This window comes from Humulus lupulus, chromosome 2 (genome assembly GCF_963169125.1).
Source record: "Humulus lupulus chromosome 2, drHumLupu1.1, whole genome shotgun sequence".
In the NCBI taxonomy this organism is placed as follows: domain Eukaryota; kingdom Viridiplantae; phylum Streptophyta; class Magnoliopsida; order Rosales; family Cannabaceae; genus Humulus; species Humulus lupulus.
This window is the reverse complement of record NC_084794.1, coordinates 74,480,241-74,502,086: the sequence shown is the minus strand read 5'-3', so window position 1 is coordinate 74,502,086 and position 21,846 is coordinate 74,480,241. Positions and strand designations below refer to the sequence as shown.

The 21,846-nt window shown below is 34.5% G+C and overlaps 1 protein-coding gene across 1 annotated transcript; it reads left to right on the top strand.

The window, feature by feature from the left end:
* Positions 1 to 9,084: 9,084 nt before the first annotated feature.
* On the top strand, positions 9,085 to 12,052 carry LOC133816111 (HIPL1 protein-like). The gene is made up of 7 exons (XM_062248778.1): positions 9,085 to 9,207; positions 9,328 to 9,485; positions 9,618 to 10,377; positions 10,474 to 10,689; positions 10,836 to 11,014; positions 11,179 to 11,420; positions 11,529 to 12,052. Exons 1-7 carry the CDS (start codon positions 9,114 to 9,116, stop codon positions 11,941 to 11,943), a joined length of 2,064 nt encoding a protein of 687 aa, XP_062104762.1. The 5' UTR covers positions 9,085 to 9,113; the 3' UTR covers positions 11,944 to 12,052.
* Positions 12,053 to 21,846: the final 9,794 nt, after the last annotated feature.

The window sequence follows — 21,846 nt, the reverse complement described above, 5'->3', positions numbered from 1 at the left end:
CTTTTGAAGAAGAAGGTTTATAATCAGCAACATTTTCTTCTTCTAATTTTGAGTTACTCTTATTAAGTGATTCAAAAGTCTGCAACTAATTTAACAGCTGGATCATATTATACTCCAACTTGCTCAAAACATAGTTGGTAGTAAATGTAGAAAAAGTTGGAGTGAGTGATTCAAGTATCAGTGTCGCTTGAGTTCTCTCATCAATAGTTTCTCCATGAACTTCTGCATCATCCGTTGTATTGATCATGTTTAGAACATGTTCTCTGACAGAAACTCTTTTCTTCATTTTCATGTTCATGTAGGTTCTAGTAGCCTCATGTCTACCTTGAGCGGACTGCTGTCCAAACATGGCTTGAAGAGACTCCCATATTTCATATGCAGTCTCCATGACTTCTTGCTTCCTTCTAAGCACGTCACTCATACTAGCAAGCATGTAATACTTAGCCTTATTGTTGAATAAAATCCAAGCATCATTCTTCTCCCTAGCAGTTTTGGGAGCAGTGGCAGCAGGGACCCCAAGACATTCCTCAGTAAAGACAAACTTGTGGTTTTCACAGATCAACAATGTTCATGTTTGATTTCCATTTCATAAAATTATCACCAGTAAGTTTCTCATTTGCAAGTAAAGTAGTAATAGGGTTTGAATTATTCATCATTGCTGAAATAAATAAATAAACAAACAAAATTGATTTAACATATATTATGAATATCAAAAAAATTTGGAATAGTAAATATGATGAATGAATGCAACATTAATTTATATAACACATAAAAACAATTATTACTAATTCCGAGATAAATAAATTTAAAAATTAATTGACCAGCCTTAGGGTAGGTCTAACTAATCTTAAATTAGCTTTGAGACACTTCTCAAATACATAAGCGAAAACTTCAAATCAACTGTTTTCTCTTTTGACTTACGAGCAACCGCTAGTTTGGTCAAGATTAACTAGTTTGCTCGGAAGTCTAGTTAAGCTTTGTGAGTGTAACTCATTATTTTAGATTAATGACTTAACTAAGAGTGTGCCTTAGGGTCAGTCAAACTTGAAATACATCATCAATCCTATTCTATATAGAAGTTAACCTTGAATAATAACACAATCAAAAACCTTCCTTAGGGGGACGCAAGCAAGGCGCCTCGAGACCTATTCCATGAAACATTAGTGTTAACTAATAATGGAGACCATGGGAGTAACTGTTATTTCCTCTTCTCTCACTCACTATTTTAGAATATGTGTTTTCTCAAAACATCCGCTTTTTAATTAATTAAATTGATCCAATTAATTTGTCAAATGATATTCTAATAATTACTATTCTCATTAAGCATTAAAATCATTAAACAAGATTTAATCATCTTACTAAATAGACCCTTAAATATCTATTCAATAAATGATCTAATTATTTAGAATATAATTTTTCTATTTAATAAAATTAATTATCAAATAGATCTTGAAATTAACACTTAAAATCAATTTGTCATTTTGTTCTAGATTAATTATATGATTCATTTAATGCATATAATAAAAAAGGACGTTCCTAATTCAAACATGTCTCTACTCGATATGAGATGTATACTTGAATTAGATAAACTGTGTGGGTAATATGAATGGCATGTTATAATGCATGACAATGTTATTAAACACTTTTAATACATTCAAACATTTAAATAAATAAATAAAATAAATAATTAAATGTGAGCCGAGTGTTTTGGGTATTTCTAGAAAAATTACAAAACTTGCAAAAATTAACAAAATTAATAAAAATAAAACCAAGGCTTCATATAGAATCTCCATATCCATCTTCTGGGCCTTCGATTATTTTTATGCCATCTAGCCCAAATTTAAATTATTAATGAATTCAATAATTTTAAACAATCTTCTTAAAAATATTGAATTTGGCTAATAAAAGCCTATTAGGTCATTTAGGTCCATTTTGAATTTGGGTCACTTAATTCAAAATTTAATTAGAATTTTAAAATTCCAATTAACAATTTGGGTCAAGCCCCACAAATTCAAGGAAACTAATAATCACTCTAGGGCTCGAGTAAGGATCTAAGTGAGTTAGGGTTTGCAATTTGGGGCTTGGGTTGGTGGGGCGGCTCAAAGAGCCACCAAATCACGAACACACTAGGCAGCTAGGCGCGACTGGGCGAGCAAGGCAATAGGGGCGGCTAGCGCCAGAAGCACGCATGGGTGTGCATGCGATGGGTCATACGAGGTGTGCCAGGGGCATGGCTGGGCGTGCCTGAGGGATGCGAAAGGTGCGCCGGGGGCACGGTGCAAAGAAACCATTGGGCTAGTGCGACTGGTAACCACGAGACTAGGGCTAGAGTTGCCGAGAGGCTCTCGGAACCATAGGAGCTCGGGATTTTAAACTATTGCAATTAATCATACTATTTTAGAAAATTAAATTACAAAAAATCATATGCCCTATATGGCTTACAATTTTTTAGATCTAGAAAAATAAGAACAATTCATAAACCCAAAACACCATATAATTAATGACTCTTAAGAACAAATATTCATCAAAATAAACATCCATCCATTCATCACATAGTACAATAATATAAGAATGCATATTATACCCACACAACAATTAATGTATGCAGAGATTAATGATCGCTCTGATACTAATTGTTGGTAACTTGTTTACCATGTGCGCAGCAGAAAGCACAAGGAGTTGGGCCCAGAGATTTCAAAAAAAATAAATTTAAACAAACTTTAAATAATCATATCAAAGAACATGAAAAACATTAATCATAGAGAAATAAAAAGGTGAGGATTTACCAGTTGAAGAACAATCAAGAATCCTCGCTATCTTTCTGTATCTCCAACGAACATCCAATCTGAAACTTTTATTTAAAATACTCTGACCAAGATCTGTCAAGATGTGTCTCTACACCTCAAGATGTGTGTGGGCACATAGAGTAATGGTAGGAACATATTTATGATTCACAAGATAGTCTCAACACATGAGATCTTGGATATATTAGGTTTGAGACAATTTTCAAGGATAGAGAAAAATAACACGATATACTTTTTTCTCTGTCAAAAGTCTTATGAAACTTTTTCCATTTAATAGATTTATAAAAGAATTAATTAAATTTTAAAATTCAAAATTCAAATTATAAATCAATTTTTAAATAATTAATTAAATAAAAGAAAAATCAAAGACCCATTCTTGGACCTTGTTACACTCCAACTATAGTGCATGCTCTGTAGTTGGCGTGTAACACATCCCTGATTTCAGGAATGTGTTCCAACCATTTTCTTTTAATTACTATTTAATAAAAAATATTTAAACTTGATAATTTATCTTATCATATTAATTAAAGAATAAATATCATTTCAAATCCAAATCCAATTTGAATTATCGTAAATATTTTTTCACATTATTTAAATAAATAAAACTAATTAATTATTTATATGCTATTTTCAAAAGTACCATTTTATTTAAAAAATAATTTTCAAAAAATTCATTAATTAATTTATTAATTTCGAAAATTAATTAATTAATTAATTAGTCTCAATTACATATTTGACCCTGAAGAACAAATTTATTTCAAATATGTCATTTTCCTGATTTTTCCCAATTTCAACTCTTACCTTGAATAGTGTTGATCTCAAGCCATCTCGGGGACCTATGGACTTATAATTTCAAGCTCCAATAAATTTATATTATTAATTAAACTATTTAATATAATAACCTAAATTTATTAATCTCAATATTATTCTACTAAAAATATGAGATTGCACTCTTATAATTATACACATTTATTTATTGAGTACTTTTAAACATATAAAAAGTGTTCATCAATTTAATCATTATATACAATTCAATCTTCTATTAATGGTTCATAATTAAAGTAAGAATTAATCACCATTTAGCCTCTTTAATTATATTTTGTTTCCTTAAGTACTATTAACGTTACTAGTGAAGGTTAATTCATAAATTGATTTATGAACTTCAGCTCAATAACCTTTTAGTTCCAAAAGACAACCCTTAAGAGAACCATTATTCAATTCCTTTCGGAAATGTATAGATTCCATGTATGTATATTATGTCCCCAACCATTTACATAAATGAGTTCCCAAAACAAAAGTTTTCAGCCTGATCATTTTTGACAAACCATAATGAGTGAATCAAAGAACTCATATGATATAAACATGAGTTCATAATAACTTCAGCATTAACATCAATTTGTATATGATCATCTTATTGATATGTTTAATTAATACTTATAAAGTAAACGATATCATTAAGTATTAATAACATATTGGGTCTCATTCATGTATAACCACTTTATACAAAGTACCTCCACTTAGATGTCCAACTACATCAGTAATTCGGATCTAGATTACATGTATTCATAATACTAGTATTAATAACATATTGAGTCTCGTTCATGTATAACCACTTTATAAAAAGTACCTCCACTTAGATATCCTACTACATCAGTAATCCCGATCTAGATTACATGTATTTATAATACTAATGAACCATACTTACAGTATTTAATCCAAAGATTCCATATAACTTTGTTTTACTGCAAATTGTTTAAATTCGTTTCCTACAATCTTAATCCTCTTGTACCAATACAAGATTGTAGTTACAATAACGAATTTGGGAATTTTATGATATTCATATAATATTATTCTAATAATAATAATAATAAACAAACAATATATGCAAAAATTCATTTCAATTATTTATTTCATAAAACATTGTTCAAAACATATGCTTTAAAGGGCACTAATCCCAACAAACACCCATTTAACAACCTCCCAATGATCTTTCCCTGGGTTTGCCATATAACGACTCACCATGCTTGCAGCATAGGCCAAATCTAGTATTGTGCACACCATGGAATACATAATACTCCCAATTGCACTACCATGTGGAACTTTAAGCATCTCTGCCTTATCCTCTTCAGTAATGGATGATTGAGCATAAGATAGCTTAAAATGAGAGGCTATAGGTGTTATAACCTGCTTGCACGCTGCCATGTTGAACTTCTCTAACAATTTCATGACACATCCTTGTTGAATGATGAACGGTTCACCTTTCTTCTTATTCCTCAATATCTCCATGTCTATAGAATCTTCTTGGCTGCTCCAAGATCTTTCAATTCAAATTCAGAACTTAACTTAAGCTTCTGAATTTCAACCATGCTAGTTGAAGAAATTAGCATGTCATCTACATAAATTAGTAGAAACACCCCCAAGCTACCTTCTATCCACTTCATGTACACACAATTTTCATATGAACTTCTTATACACTTGTTTCTCTGCATATCATCAAAGCTCAAATACCACTGTTGCAGAGACTGTTTTAAACCATATAAGGATTTCTGCAACAAATACACCTTGTTCTCACTCCCATTTTGTATGAAGCCTCTGGGTTGAACCATATAAATCTGCTCTTCAAGATTTCCATGTAAAATAGTTTTTTTTACCTCCATCTATTCTAGCTCCATATCAAACTGAGTGGCCAAAGCCAGCAACACCCGTATAGACGTGTGTTTAATCACATGTGAGAAAACTTCATTAAATTCTATTCCTTTTTACTGCGTGAAACCCCTAGCCACAAATCTAGCTTTAAACTGTGGCTTACCAACTCCTATATTATCCTCTTTTTTCTTGTAAATCCATTTACCACTCACTAGTTTCTGCCTTTGAGGTTTATCAACAATTATCCATGACTTATTCTTATGCAAAGAGTCCATCTCCTATTGCATAGCCAGCTGGCATTCTTCTTTCTTTTTGCTTCTAACAACTTCTTCATATGTTTTTGGTTCTTCATCTTCAAGTTCTTTACTTGTAAGAAAAGAAAAATGAAATTAGACTTGCATAGTCGTACCTAACCCGGGGCAATTCTTGGCCTCCTGGTTCTGCACATTCCAATTGATAATCCATCAAGTCATTTTGATAATTTTCTGCATGTTCTTCCTCCTGGTGTTCCACCTCAATTCCAGTTGTTCTACACTTCTTAGCTCTCGCATCTAGCTTTCCCTGCTTGACACGGGAATATGCAACACAACCAAAGAGTTCTAGGTTGTCATAACTTGATGGCGATCATGTCCATAACTCTTCTCGGATTTTGAAATTAATGGCAGCAGATGAACAATAATTAATCAAGTACACGACTATGTTGACAACTTCTCCCCAAAACTTCTTCGACATATTTGCACTCAAGAGCATACATCTAACTCTTTCCAAAATGGTCCTGCTCATACGTTCTGCGAGACCATTTTGTTGAGGTGTGTGAACCACAATCTTGTGACAAATCATCCCTTCTGCCTGACAAAACATGCTGAAGGCATCATTGAGATATTCCAATCCATTCTTTGTCCTTAGCTTCTTGACCTTCTTCCTTGTCTGAACCTCTACGATCTTCTTCCCCAGTTTGAATTTCTCAAATGCTTCATCTTTGGATTTCAAGATATACACCCCAACCTTTCTTGAACAATCATCAATGATAGACATGAAAATCTACCACCCCTAGAGATTCATTCTTTGATGGCCTCCATAAGTCTGAATGGACATAGCTTAATATCTCCCTTGTAGTAAAGGATGAATTTTGAAACTTAACCCGTGTAGCTTTACCATAAACACATCTCTACCAACCCACGTTCACTAACATGTCCAAGCCTTCTGTGTCAGAGTTGTGATTTGGCAAGTTTGAATCAGCCACTACTGCTGTAACTCCAACGATTGTGCTACCCTATAATATGTATAACCCATGGCTCCTTATACCTTTCATCACAACCATAGACCCTTTTGAGACTTTTAATACACCATCAAAATATTTATAGCTAGAACCGTGTTGATCCAACGTTCTAAGAGAAATGAGATTCCTCTTTAACTCTGGAATATGTTTAACCTCAGTAAGCGTCCTCTCCATTCCATCATGAGTCTTGTTCCTTATTGTTCCAATTCCCACAATCGTGCATGGCTTCCAAGCAACACTTGACCACCATCAACCTTTGTGTAGCTTTCAAACAAATCCTTATTAGGTGTCATGTGAAATGAACACCTGGAGTCCATAATCCATTGCTTATCTGAGTTGTTCAGGTGAAACAACTAGAACATCAACACTTTCGTATCCTTCCTCAAGGGTTGCAGCACTCACTTGCTCGATCTCCTTCGACTTGCCATCATTATTTCTTTTAGGACATAACCTCCTTATACACCCCTCTTCATGACAATGATAACATTTTACTTTCCTGGCTCCTCTAGATTTTGATCTAGACTTATTTCTACTTCAATGCTCCCTTCTATATGCTCTTCCTCATACAACTAGTCATTCCCCTGTTTTCTCCTTTAACTCATTTTTCGGTTGTAAATATTTTGAATTCAAAGCACCAACAACTTCTCCCAAAGAGATAGTCTCGCTGCCTTGCTTCAAAATATCCACAAAAGTCTCACAAGGTTTTGGCAATGAGTGTAAGAGGACTAGCGCCTTGTCCTCATCATCATACTCAACCTGAATATTTTCTAGATCTAGATAAAGTTTATTAAACTCGTCTATATGCTCTCGTAAATATTTACCTTCGTGCATCTTGAAAGTAAAGAATTTTGCCTTCCAATACAATCTATTTGACAGGTTCTTTGTCATGTTCAAGCTCTCCAACTTCAACCAAATTTCAGCAGCTGTCTTCATCTTAGAAACCTCCTTTAGCACCTTATCACCCAAACATAAGATAAGATTATTATAGGCCGTCTTCATAATCTCTTTCTTTTTTTTTTTTCCTCTGGGTATGTCTTAGGCATTTGAGCATCCCCTAAGAGTGCTTCATCAAGGCTGAGATTCATAAGCAATGTTGTCATCTTCATCTTCCACAATGAGATATCGTTTGACCCATCAAACTTTTCAATATCATGCTTTGATGTTGAAACAGCCATAATGACCCCACCCCAGTGTCAAACACCTTTGAAACCAAATTTCAACGAGCAATGGCAGAGAATTAACAAGGAGAATGAACTTGGCTCTGATACCACTTTGTTATGCAAAACAAAACCAAAACTAGTTCACAAACTCACCAAAAAAAATAGACACCAAACACCACGCAAACCAGCTGAAATTATAGCGGAAATAAAAGAATTAACACCAGGAATTATACTGGTTCAAGTCACAATGTGTGACTCTACATCTAGTTTATGAGCTCAAGCAAATCCATTATGAATGGTCAACGATTACAGCCTAAAACACACTACTGAGTTTCAGCTAATTACAAGACTATGTATCAAGGAGAAAGAAAGGAAACAAGACAATACTATACTTCCCTTTTTCTATCATCCCCTTTTACTACTTTCCCTTTCTTCCTTTCTCTCCAATTTCCATATTCTTCTTTATTTCAAAAGAAATACAATCTTTGACTTTACACCTCATTACAACTCAAATAATTAAATAAGGAAATCACAGCTGCAGAAGAAACGACGCCCATTGTTTTGACATTCAAAGCGCATGTCAACATTGAGATAACAGCAACACCTTAAGTTGAATCACTCATCCACAAAATGTCGATTTGATTATTAACTTTTTTGGAATTTGGTTAAAGAGACTTTGAATCTTCAAATGTTAGTTTGGTTGCCGAAGTTACTATTATTTTTCTATAAAATTGCTAGAAAAAGTGAGAAATTCTGAAGTAAACTCATAAGTTGACTTCCTAAAACCGAAACCACTTGGCCCTTGTTTAACATTTTTCAATGCAAAGTTTATATCTTAAAATATAGCTAGTTGTTTCTTGCCACCCCAATCCCCCATGGTCAAATTTGAGATTTCCACGAAAGTCAACCATGATTGATCCATAATATTGTACCCTTTCCCATAAAATAATCATTTGCATAATTGCTTTGGAGCCAATTATTTATCCCTTTATAAGCGATATCTATAAAGAGTACGAAAAAGGGAACAAATGTCAACTTTTTCTTCTGATAAAAGACAAAACAACAAAAACAAAAAGTATAGACTTGCACGGTTCAACCAAAAGAATTCTTGACAGATATTTGGCCATTAAAAGAAAGAAAAACCAATTGGGTTGTTGGTTTTAGAGAGATTAAAAGGCTGCTTTTTTTTTTTCATTCTTGGTGTCAACTTTGTGTTTATGAGAGATGAGAAGCCTCTTAGTTGTTATTATCTCTGTGTTATGTCACTTTCTGCTGATTTTTGATTACTCTTCTTCGTATCCTCTTTGTACTAATAAGAGTAAGTTTTCTTGGTAGTTTCTTTACATGTTTTTAGTTAGATTTTTTCAGTTTCCACTTTTTGCACTATTTTTTTGCTTCATGTCTTTTGATTGAGTTTGAGCATGCTTTTTTGGAACAGAGTCACCCTTCATCACAAACACCACACTGAGTTTCTGTCAATATGAAGGTGGTGCTTGTTGCAACTCCAGTGATGATATGCAGATAAGGAATGAGTTTAAAGCCATGAACATCTCTGATTCTGGCTGTGCTTCCCTTCTGAAATCAGTACTTTGTGCGGTAAGAGGTTCATCCCTGTTTCTTATTTGATTTGATTAAAATTAATTGTGCCGTGAAATACTTCCATATGGTTTAGAAAAATTCAATGTGTCGACCCTGTCATTATATGGTGCCTTTATTATGCTTGGGCAGAAATGTGATCCATTTTCCGCAGAGCTATACAGAGTTGAATCAGTAACTCGAAAAGTTCCTGTTCTTTGCAACTCAACCATTTCAGCAGACTCATCACCGTCAAGGCATAACTTAACTGACTTTTGTTCAAATGTTTGGAACAAATGCCAAAATGCATCTTTAGTGAATTCGCTCTTTGGATCACAAGGTGGATCATCACTTAACTCTACTTCCAAATTGTCTGATATGTGGAAGTCAAAAAACACTTTCTGCAATACATTTGGAGGTTCTTCTGAGGCTGGCTCAGTGTGTTTTGATGGTGAGCCTGTGTCACTAAACAACAGTGGAGTTTCAAGTCCCCCAAGTGGTATGTGCCTTGAGAAAATTAGCAATGGATCTTATCTCAACATGGTAGCTCATCCTGATGGATCGAATCGAATATTCTTATCCGACCAACCAGGCAAAATATGGCTGGCAACTGTCCCAGAAGAAGGATCAGGAGAAGTATTGGTGATTGATGAACTAAATCCCTTCCTAGATTTAACTGATGAAGTGTTATCTGATACTGAGTTTGGGATGATGGGATTAGCTTTTCATCCAAAATTTCGAGAGAATGGCCGTTTCTTTGCCTCATTTAACTGTGATAAGGTCAAATGGCCACAATGTTCAGGAAGATGTTCTTGTAACTCAGATGTGGGATGTGATCCAGCTAAGCTGAGCTCTGATAATGGAGCAGAACCATGCAGATATCATAGTGTCGTAGCAGAGTTTAGTGCTAATGGTAACACATCTTTTGATTTTGTTTTTTCTTTCAAAGAGTTCTGTTTCAATTATCAGCGAGTGATCCTTATTAAAAATGTTTTGGCCTGTATTTCAGGTACTGGTGCCAAACCACAAGAAGTGAGAAGAATATTCACTATGGGACTTCCATTTACTTCCCATCATGGTGGTCAGATTCTATTTGGACCAGAAGATGGTTACTTATACTTCATGATGGGAGATGGTGGAGGTATAGGTGACCCTTACAACTTCTCTCAGAACAAGAAATCTTTGCTTGGAAAGATTATGAGGCTTGACGTAGACAGCATACCAAGTGAGTAATATCACTCAAAATTTCTGTTTCCCCTAGAACACCCCTAGCCAATGTACATTAACCAAGTTTAAACTACATTGATATGATGTTACTATAGAGTGAGAATTTTTTTCTCCCTCAAATTTTTCCCTGGTAATCATTTGCAGGTGCATCTAAAATTTCTGAATTAGACCTATGGGGAAATTACACTGTTCCTGTAGACAATCCATATTCACAAGACAAAGAATTACAGCCTGAAATTTGGGCTTTGGGATTTAGAAATCCTTGGAGATGTAGTTTTGATCTAGAAAGGCCTTCTTACTTCCTCTGTGGTGATGTTGGCCAGGTTGGATTCTCCCACTGATTATAGCTTTGTCAAAAAAGTTTATTGCTGCTATATTGTGATCCTTTTCAATTATGTGATGCTAACTCAAGTAGTGGGTACCATGTTTGGCTATGGAATCCTATCTTAAGTAACTTCAATAACACTTTCAAGTCTTGATCTTGTAGGAAGACTTCGAAGAGGTCGATATAGTGACCAAGGGAGGAAACTATGGATGGCGTGTGTTCGAGGGTCCATTCCTATACAATCCACCAAAGTCTCCTGGAGGAAATACATCTTCTAGTGCCATTAAGCCAATTTTCCCTGTAATGGGATACAATCACTCTGAGGTCAACAAGGCTGAAGGATCAGCTTCCATTACAGGTGGTTACTTTTACCGCTCCATGACTGATCCATGTATGTATGGAAGGTAAGCTAACCAAATATTCTATTCTCTTCTCTTTCTTTCTACCTTTTAACATGTCCTATATGAAACACATACTGAGGCGATGAAAATGACTTCTTCTTCTACTTGCAGATACCTTTATGCAGATTTATATGGTTCTGGTATGTGGGCAGGAGCAGAAAATCCAAAAGATAGTGGGAACTTCACAAGTACTAAAGTTCCAGTGAATTGTGCTCCGGACTCTCCTATTCCATGTAGTGATGAGTTTGGAAGGTCAGTCTCTGGACTTGGTTTCATATTCTCTTTTGGTGAAGATAACAGGAAAGACATCTTTATCTTGTCAAGCAATGGTCTGTATAGGGTTGTTAGACCTAGTAGATGCAGCTACATATGCTCAAGTGAGAATGCTACTACTCCTGTTCGTCCAAGATCCCCTCCTCAATCTCCTCATTCCTCTACCGGTACCCGGTTGAGAAATTCGATGTTAGAGCTGCTCTTCTTCTCCATTACATCATTTTTTTTTCTTCGGTTTTTCTTAGTTATCTAAAGTATCATATCTGTTTGAAACTTGTTCTTTTGGCTTGAATTGTATCATATTGGAAGGTCATGGTTTTTTTGTAAAACCAAGTTTCAGAATACTAAATATTTGATAGAGAGCTCAATAATGTTACGACACATAGAGAACTAGAGATTGAGTATTAAATCAGGAAGTTGCATTCTTTTTAATTTTTTATATATAACACATCACAAAGCTTGTCAAGGAAAACACATAATTTAGTCAATACAAAGTTAGGGTTTAATTCGTTAACCAAGCACAAGCCAAGACAAGTGAATATATATATTTATGCTAAGGCATTGCTTGCTTTCTGCTCCTTATAAACCATGATTTCCTTCATTAGATCTCCATACTGTGAAATGAAATGACCTTGTAAGTTGTAACAAGTACATGGCAGTTGGGCAGATCCAATAAGCTCATATACAGCATATAAGAATTTTTAAATCAAAACTCGGATACATCAATCCTAAAAAAGGAGTCAACAAAATGAAAATTGTATAGAAAGAAAGTTCTAAGATAAATATGATTATTATCATTGATAGATTTTAAAACTCAAAGATATAAAAAATTATCTAATGGAAGTCTCGTCCAATTTTACAATAATTTTGTTAGAATTTTTGGTCTTCATTAAACATCTATACACATCAGCAAAGTTACGTTTTTTTTCCAGTCTTGTCTACCATTTCACCAGATGCGTCTGCAGTTATTTCTGGTATTTTTAAGTTAGATGACAGTTGTAAAACCCCCTATAAATAAGCCTTATTATCTCAGTTGTTAAGGGTGAGATAAGAGTACAGATTTCATTTGTAAAAATAGGAGCTATTTTCAGAGAGAGAAAGAGAGAGAACTTGAGAGAGAAACACTTGGGTCTTGAGTGCGAGATTTCTTTGTACATGGTCAAGTGTACTTGGGGTTTTGCTTGGGTTCAAGGCATTGTAATCCATCAAGTGTAGAAGTTCTCTAGTGGTGACAAGTTGTAATCTTCATTGCTGTTTCATAGTGCAGAGAAGAACATCCCAAGGGGAGTTCAAAGAGGATGTAGGCTCAAGTTATTTGGGCTGAACCTCTATAATTCTTGGTATTGATTTTATTGTGTTTTTTCTTGCTGATTTTCCTATAGAATTTGTGCATGTTGTGTCTACTGGTTTGTTGATTTTGTGATTGTAGATGAAACTGGTGTGAGGAAGGTGAATTCCCTAACAGTGGTATCAAGAGCCAGGTTCATTGGCAAAGTTTAGCTTCAAGATCAAAGGTGACAAAGAAGGGAAGAACTGGCTGAATCAAGTTCTTCATTAGAAAGTGACACAGAAAAAGTTTCAGTCAAGAAAGAAGTCCAAGAATCGAGTTCGAAGGTTCAAGAATCTGTTCAAAGTCTCTTGGATTGGAGTTATTACAACAATATGAGTAATATGAAGCTTGAAATAGAGAGGTTTGATGGTAATGGAGATTTTAGAATTTGGAGAAGGAAGATTAAAGGAATGTTGGCTTCTCAAAAGTTATTGCGTGTTCTTGAAGATCCCATTTCATGGCCTGAAGGTACTACAAAAGATCAAAAAGAAGAAATGCTCGAATCAGCCATTGGGATTATGATTTTTCATTTGTCGGACTCCATCATTCGAATGGTTGATAAAGAAGACTCTCCATCCACGATTTGGAAGAAACTAGATGAGTTATTTCAGCAAAAGACTCTCACCAACAAAATCTTTCTTAAGGAAAGAATCCTTGTTTTTAAGATGAGCAGTAGCAAGAGTTTGGAGCAGAATTTGGATGAGTTCCTAAGGATGAACATTGAGTTGGCTAACTCATGAGAAGGAGAAGCATTAAGTGATGAAAACCAAGCAATTATCATTTTAAATTCTCTGCTTGAATCGTTTAAGGAGATCAAAAAGTGCTATCAAGTATGGTCGTACATCAATTACTTTAGAAGAAGTAGTTTCAGCATTGAAATCAAAGGATTTATAGTTAAAATCATAAAAAACTTCTTCACCAAACCTTGGAGAAAGCAACTACGCAAGGGGTCGATCACCACACAAAAACTCAAATGGCTATCATGGTAAAAGGTACAGCAAGAGCAGAGGTAGATCTAGTTCCAGAGGTCCAAACAATTCAAGGGCATGTTTTCATTGTGGCAAGCTTGGTCACATGAAGATAGATTGTTATCTCTGGCTCAGAAAACAAAAGGGCAGGAGTTCCGTCTGTGAAAGTGCTAGATCCATCTACGAGGGAAAATCTGAACATATGGATTCAGCAAATATTGGAAAAGCTTGCAATGATGTTGAAGCTTTAATTGTAGCAACAGGAGAAAATGAAAAAGATTGGATCTTGGACTGTGGGTGTTCATACCATATGACTTTCAATAAAGAATGGCTTCAAGATTTCAGAGAGTTGAATAGTGGTAAGGTTATTATGGGGAATAATCAATCTTGCCAAGTAACTGGAATAGGCTCAATCAACATCAAAATGTTTGATGGTGTCATTTGAACATTGAAGAATGTCAGGTATGTTCCTAATCTGTCTAGAAATTTAGTTTCACTAAGCATGCTTGATGATGCAGATTATACAGTAAAAATAGAGCGTGGAACCATGAAGATTTGTAGAGGTTCAATGGTAGTTCTTAAGGGAATTAAGAAGGACTCTCTATACTACCTAATTGGTGAAACAGTAACTGGCAACAATAATTTAGCTGAGGCACTAGAAGATCACAAGGCAATCCTATGGCATAGGAGGCTTGGTCACATAAGTGATAAAGGCTTGCAAGTGTTAAAGCAACAAAGCTTACTTGGAAAGGATAAGGTGAGCAAGGTAGATTTTTGTGAGAATTGTATCTTGGGCAAACATCACAGATTGGCTTTCAAAGTTGGGCAACACAATTCAAGGGGCATACTTGAATACCTACATGCAGACTTATGGGGTCCGGAAAAGACTCCAACAATTGGAGGTAACAATTACTTTCTTTCTATTGTAGATGATTTTTCTAGAAAAGCATGGGTGCATTTATTGAAACATAAAAATGATGCATTTGAGGCTTTTAAAAATTGGAAAATTCTTATGGAAAATCAAACAAATAGGAAGATTAAAATATTGAGGACCGATAATGGATTAGAATTTTGCAATGAGATTTTTGACTCATATTGTAGAGAGAATGGTATTCAAAGACATAGGACTGTGAGATTAACTCCTCAACAAAATGGGGTGGCTGAAAGAATTAGCCGAACACTACTTGATAAAACTAGATTTATGATGATTAGTTCAGGTATACCCAAGGGATTTGGGGGGGAAGCTATAATGACAGCTGCATATCTAGTAAATAGATGTCCTAATACAACTATAGAGTTTAAGACACCTGAAGAAAAATGGTCAAATAAACCACCAAACTTGTCTTACTTAAGAGTATTTGGGTGTGCTGCTTATGCACATCAAAGAGAGGGTAAATTAGATCCTAGAGCAGTTAAGTGTGTATTTTTGGGTTACCCACAGGGAACTAAAGGTTACAAATTATGGGTTAAAGAAAACAAAGGTTACAAAATTATAATCAGTCGTGATGTTATATTTAAAGAATATTGTTTTCCTTGTTTATCTCAAACTAATATTCCTACAGGTCAAGAACAAAATAACACTAACAATGCAGGTACAGTAGAGACTTCAGTTCAGATGGAAACAAAAGCACCCAACACAAATCAGGTGGAAGAAAATAAGATTCAGACCCCAACTCAAACTCCAGCTGAAATGCAACCAGAACAAAGTGTAGATGCATCTGAAATTCATGCAGATCCGACTGCGTCATATCAGCTTGCAAGAGACAGAGTCAGGAGAGAACCAAAAACAGTCCAGAAGCTTACACTTACAGCGTGGGATGACATGATAGCTTATGCACTGATGTCTGCACTTAAGTTAGCTAATTCAGAACCCAACTCATATGAAAAGGCGATAAAAGGTTTAGATTCAAAGCATTGGATTGATGCTATGAAGGAGGAGATGAGGTCTTTGTACGAGAATGATACTTGGACGCTAGTTAATAGACCTAAAGACAAGAATGTAGTGGCATGTAGATGGTTATTCAAAGTAAAAGAAGGCATGAATGATCAGGAACCAGTGAGATACAAAGAAAGGTTGGTTGCTAAGGGCTTCACTCAAAAGGAAGGAGTGGATTTTACAGAGATTTTCTCACCAGTCATTAAATATAAAACCATAAGAATCATGTTATCTTTGGTTGCCCAGTTCAATCTGGAACTTGACCAGATGGATGTAAAAACTGCATTTTTACTTGGTGACTTAGAAGAGACTATTTACATGGAGCAACCAATTGGGTTTGAGATATTCAAAGGGCAAGATAAAGTTTGTTTGCTCAAGAGATCGTTGTATGGCCTCAAGCAATCACCTCGCCAGTGGTATAAACGTTTTGATGGGTTCATGATAAAGCATGGTTTTCAAAGAAGCTACTATGATCATTGCCTCTACTTCAAAGGACAACAATTCAAAGATGTTGAGTATCTACTATTGTATGTGGATGATATGTTGCTGATTAGTGACAAAAGGGACAAGCTGAATAAATTGAAGGCTCTTCTCAAAACAGAATTTGAAATGAAGGATTTGGGCATGGCTACAAAGATTTTAGGTATGGAGATCAAGAGAAATATGGATCAACATACCATCTTCATCAGTCAAAAGTCTTATGTTGAAAAGGTTCTAAAAAGGTTTTCTATGAAGGGTGCTAAAGCTGTCAAACAGCCATTGACAAGTCAACATCAGCTTACAAATGTTGAGTGTCCTAAAACTGAGTTTGAAAGGGAAGATATGGCCAAGGTACCTTATTCTAATGTTGTTGGAGCTATAATGTATCTAATGGTTTGCACTAGGCCTGATTTACCACACTCGATTAGTGCTCTAAGTACATACATGGCAAATCCCAGAAGAATCCATTGGGATGCTATGAAGTGGTTGCTGCGTTATTTGATTAATACTACTAGACATGGGTTGGTGTACAAGCGGCATCTTAATCAAGTGGAAATCAGTGGGTTTGTAGACTCGGATTATGCTGGAGACCGAGACACTAGAAAGTCTACTACAACCTATTACTTTCTAGTAAGTGGGAATTGTGTGAGTTGGAAGTCTCAACTACAATCTGTAGTTGCACTTTCAACTACTGAAGTTGAGTACATGGCTGCTACTGAAGCAATCAAAGAAGGTATTTGGATTCAAGGTCTTCTAAAAGAGCTACAAGTGTTCAAAGGAAAAGTTACAATTTTTTTAGATAGTCAAAGTGCCATACATTTGTGTAAGAATCCAGTATTTCATGAGCGGACTAAGCATGTGGAGATCAAGTATCACTTTATTCGTGACAAGGTCACTGAAGGTGTAATCAATGTCGAAAAAGTCCCCACAGAAGAGAACCCTGCTGATGCTGGAACTAAGATATTGCCATTGAGCAAGTTTAATTACTGCCTAAGCTTGCTCGAAATTGATCATGGATGATAACTGATGGCTGAACTGGGATCCTTGGGAAGTTATGTTTATCTCTGCAATCCATGTTTAATGAAGACCAAGGTGGAAATTTGTTAGAATTTTTGGCCTGCATTAAACATCAATACACATCAGCAAAGTTACATTTATCTTCCAGTCTTGTCTACCATTTCGCCAGATGTGTCTGCATTTATTTCTGGTATTTTTAAGTTAGATGACAGTTGTAAAACCCCCTATAAATAAGCCTTATTATCTCAGTTGTTAAGGGTGAGATAAGAGTACAAATTTCATTTGTAACAATAGGAGCTATTTTCAGAGAGAGAACTTGAGAGAGAAACACTTGGGTCTTGGGTGCGAGATTTCTTTGTACATGGTCAAGTGTACTTGGGGTTTTGCTTGGGTTCAAGGCATTGTAATCCATCAAGTGTAGAAGTTCTCTAGTGGTGACAAGTTGTAATCTTCATTGCTATTTGATAGTGCAGAGAAGAACATCCCAAGGAGAGTTCAAAGAGGATGTAGGCTCAAGTTATTTGGGCTGAACCTCTATAATTCTTGGTATTGATTTTATTGTGTTTTTTCTTGCTGATTTTCTTATAGAATTTGTGCATGCTGTGTCTACTGGTTTGTTGATTTTGTGATTGTAGATAAAGCTGGTGTGAGGAAGGTGAATTTCCTAACAAATTTCATCCATTACTAATTATGGATAGCTATAGAGTTGAGTAAGGGCTAATTTGGTGTAGCTTTAAAAAGCTAAAAAATGTTTTTTTTTTTAAGTTGTGCAATAAAATTGTTTGATAAAACTCCTTATTAAAGAATTTATACAAAAGCTACAGCTAAAAAGTAAAGCTCACACAACACGACATTTAGAAAAGTTAAACACTGCTTTTTGAAAATAAAAGTGTTTTTTTTAATCTAAATGTATTACTTATGTATTATATATATTACTCAAAATAAAAATATTTAGAAGAAATTAATATGATTAGAAAAAAAATAATAAAATAAAGGGTAGGCAACTATTTGATTCCATGTGTTTTTGTAAAAAATTTGAAATCATACATATTTGGTATCCTAAACTCAAATTTAATTGATAAAATTTTATCAATTTAATCAAACTGCTCTCAATTATATGAGTTTCAAACTCAAATTTAATTACTTAATTACATATAACCGATGACAGATTGAACATATTGATTAAATTTTATTTATCAAATCTGAGTTTAGGGTATTAAATATGTATGAGTTTAAAATATAGGGTACCATATAAGCATTGTTGAAAAAGATGATACTAAAACGATACTTAGCAAAAATACAGTGTACCAAATAAGTAAATTCCCTAAAATAAAAATAATTACAAATTAAATTATAAAATATTTTTATAATTTATTAGTATTAGATATTTTGAAATATTTTTTATTTTAGTAATTTTATATTAGCAAACTACTTTAATTATAAAGTTTATACTACACTAAACTTTTATTTTGGGTAAATACTCATTTGGTACCCTGTGTTTTATCGAAATACAAACTTAGTACTCTATGTTTTTAATAATGATCATTCGATTCCCTCTGTTTGCAAATCCTACATATTTTGGTACCCTCTTGTCAACATATTTTTTAAATATGACCAGATTACCCCTGTCCTAATGTATTAATTTCTTTTGGAGTATTTGCGGTATAAATATCTAATATTTTTGATCTCATACACTTATATACCCATTATTTTTTTTCGACGGGTAAACTACCTAACGTTACGTTTTGGTTGGTTCCGTGACTACCAAGTCCGTTAAGTGGACATGGCGGACATGTGGAGTTACTTTCCTTTATTTATTTGCTTAAACACAAATATAATTACAAATAACATTTTAAAAACTTAACCGACATTTGAAAAATAATTAATAATAACAATAAAATTAAAAGAAGGTCTATCCAATTACCCATTAAAAAGCCTAAATACCCAATAAAGGATTGGCCTCACACGAAGAAGTTAGATGGAGCCGAAGGTTGAAGACGACGCTGTAAATCTACGTGCCTTCAACGAACCATCATAGGTCCTGCAATGGCAGATGAATATTCTTCTTCATCTCACAGAAGCCCTCGTAGCAATTGGCATAGAGGGACATCGCGCAGTAACTCAGTGACAAAGAAGTCTTTTTTGAAATCAAAGGTCCCAGCAATTGTGATTGTGGGGTACCATGGGTTGAGAGAACTTCATGGACATACACTACTCCTGGGAGAAGGTTCATTAGTTGCTTCAAGCTGAGAGTAAGTTCAATGTCTACATTTTTTGTTAATTTACTTTTATTAATTTAGTTTTGTTGATTTATTTTTTGTTGAACTTTCAGTCAGAGGGTGAGTGTAATTTTTTTGCCTGGGTTGACCCTAAAATTTGTGAAAGATCAAAGCAAGTCATACTGGACTACTTAGAAAAATCAGGCAGTTGGAATATGAGATTATCAGAGAACTAGTAGAGATTATGGAACATGAACGCATAATTCAAGGACCAATGGCATGTGGAACTTGCTTTTTGAGGGATCAAGTTGCTGGCAATGTAGGCTTTGTCTAGATTAGTGATATTATGAAAATATTTTTTCTTGTAGTTGTGGTTGTGCTTGTAATGTCTGTTTGGTTAAATAATTGAGATGTAAATCGGTGGGTGGTTGTAGTGGACAGTATATGAGGCATGGCAGTTATGTTTATCAGGAAAAGAAGTTGTATTTTGTAACTGTATGTCAAGTTTTGTTATATGAATGAAGGATTGCATAGTGAATTGCCTACATTTGTACTTGATTAATTTTTTTACTTAATACTTTTAGCACAAATCTAACAAGATGCACAAACATTCTAAACATCACAAAATCTACATAAACATCTAACAAGCTGCATAAACATTATAAACATCACAAAAGATGCATAAACATCATAAAAATTCTAATAAGTTGTCCAAATAAGCTACATACACCATCCTCTAGGGTGTCTTAACATTACACAAAATAACAGAAACATAAAAGCAAGTTCACATTCATGCCAGAATGACATTTACAAAAGGTGACTAAACATCACAAAAGAAACATCATTTATCTAAACATCATCCCTGTTGCTGTTGACTTGCAGAGGCTTCTTCCTTTGCTTTATGTTTCTTCCTTCTCTCATTTCTTTTAATTGTCTCAAGTGTTGGGTTAGTCACTGGTGGTCTACCTCTCTTCTTTGGAACCTGGGCTTGCACTAGTTGAGAATAGTTGCATAAATTTTTGTAAATGGTATTAAAATATATTAAATCATAATAACTATTAGGCAAGAAGATTTTTCATGTACCTGATCAACAGATGAATTTTTACAAGTCACTTTAGAATGCCCTTTTTTTTTATTACAATTACTGCAATGATTTGGTTGGCCCTTCTTTGATTGTGTTTGTAGCATCAGGTGGTGGTTCATCATTACTTATGTTTATCTTTTTCTTTGGTTTGCTAGGTGGCTGAATTATCCCTGCATATGCAGCAATGTAGGCATCTTTTTTATACCAAGCATTTATGTAGTCCATCAATTCACATCCCGATGCCCAGATACAAGCCAAGGCATGTGGCCACCAAATCAACTACAAATGTTTTTGCCCCCATGTAAGTAACTTGGAACTTACCATTATCAACCAAGGTTGAATGACAATGTCTAGCCAATTTTGTATGTTTCTCAATAATGGTTAGAATCCTTCTATCTAGTGGAAGCATCCATTTTTTAACTTCCTCTCTTTTGGTGGAGAATCTGCACATCAACCAGAATCAGATCTTCTCTAATTGTGTTACAATTTGATTGTCTCTTGCAGGCATGATTACTGAATTAAAGCTTTCACAAAGGTTATTAAGAAGCATATCACATTTCACACTAACTCTGAGTTATGATTTGCTCCATTCTTTTGGGTCTTTCTTTAGCAACCACTAGTAAGCCTTTTCACCCACTTCTTTAATCTCATTCATTTTTTCGTGTAAAATCTGCAGATGTAGTTGCTAGTGCACAAGCCCATAGCATCTATTTAAGAAGCAAACCTAAATGCTCTTTTTTGAAGTTTGAATGTAGGTGATTGACACAGAACCTGTAATATTCGTTTTCCCGGAAGGGCAATTTCGTAATTTTCTCACTGTGTGCATCCTTGTCATTTTTTTGTTCTTTTCCTTTGATGAAATATTGGATATGTATGACTTCCAATGGAAATAAAACTCATAGTTTCTCATGTTTGAGTTTTTGTGGAATCACAACATGAGAATAATGTCAGGTGAATAAATAACGGTTCGGGTTAAGTTATTTATTTAATTAAAAAATATTATTATTATTATTATTATTATTATGAGCATAATAGTAATAATAATATGCTTAAAATTATTTTATCATATTATGTGTAATTTTTGGTTTGCCATAATATTAAATATTTGAATTTGCAAAAAGA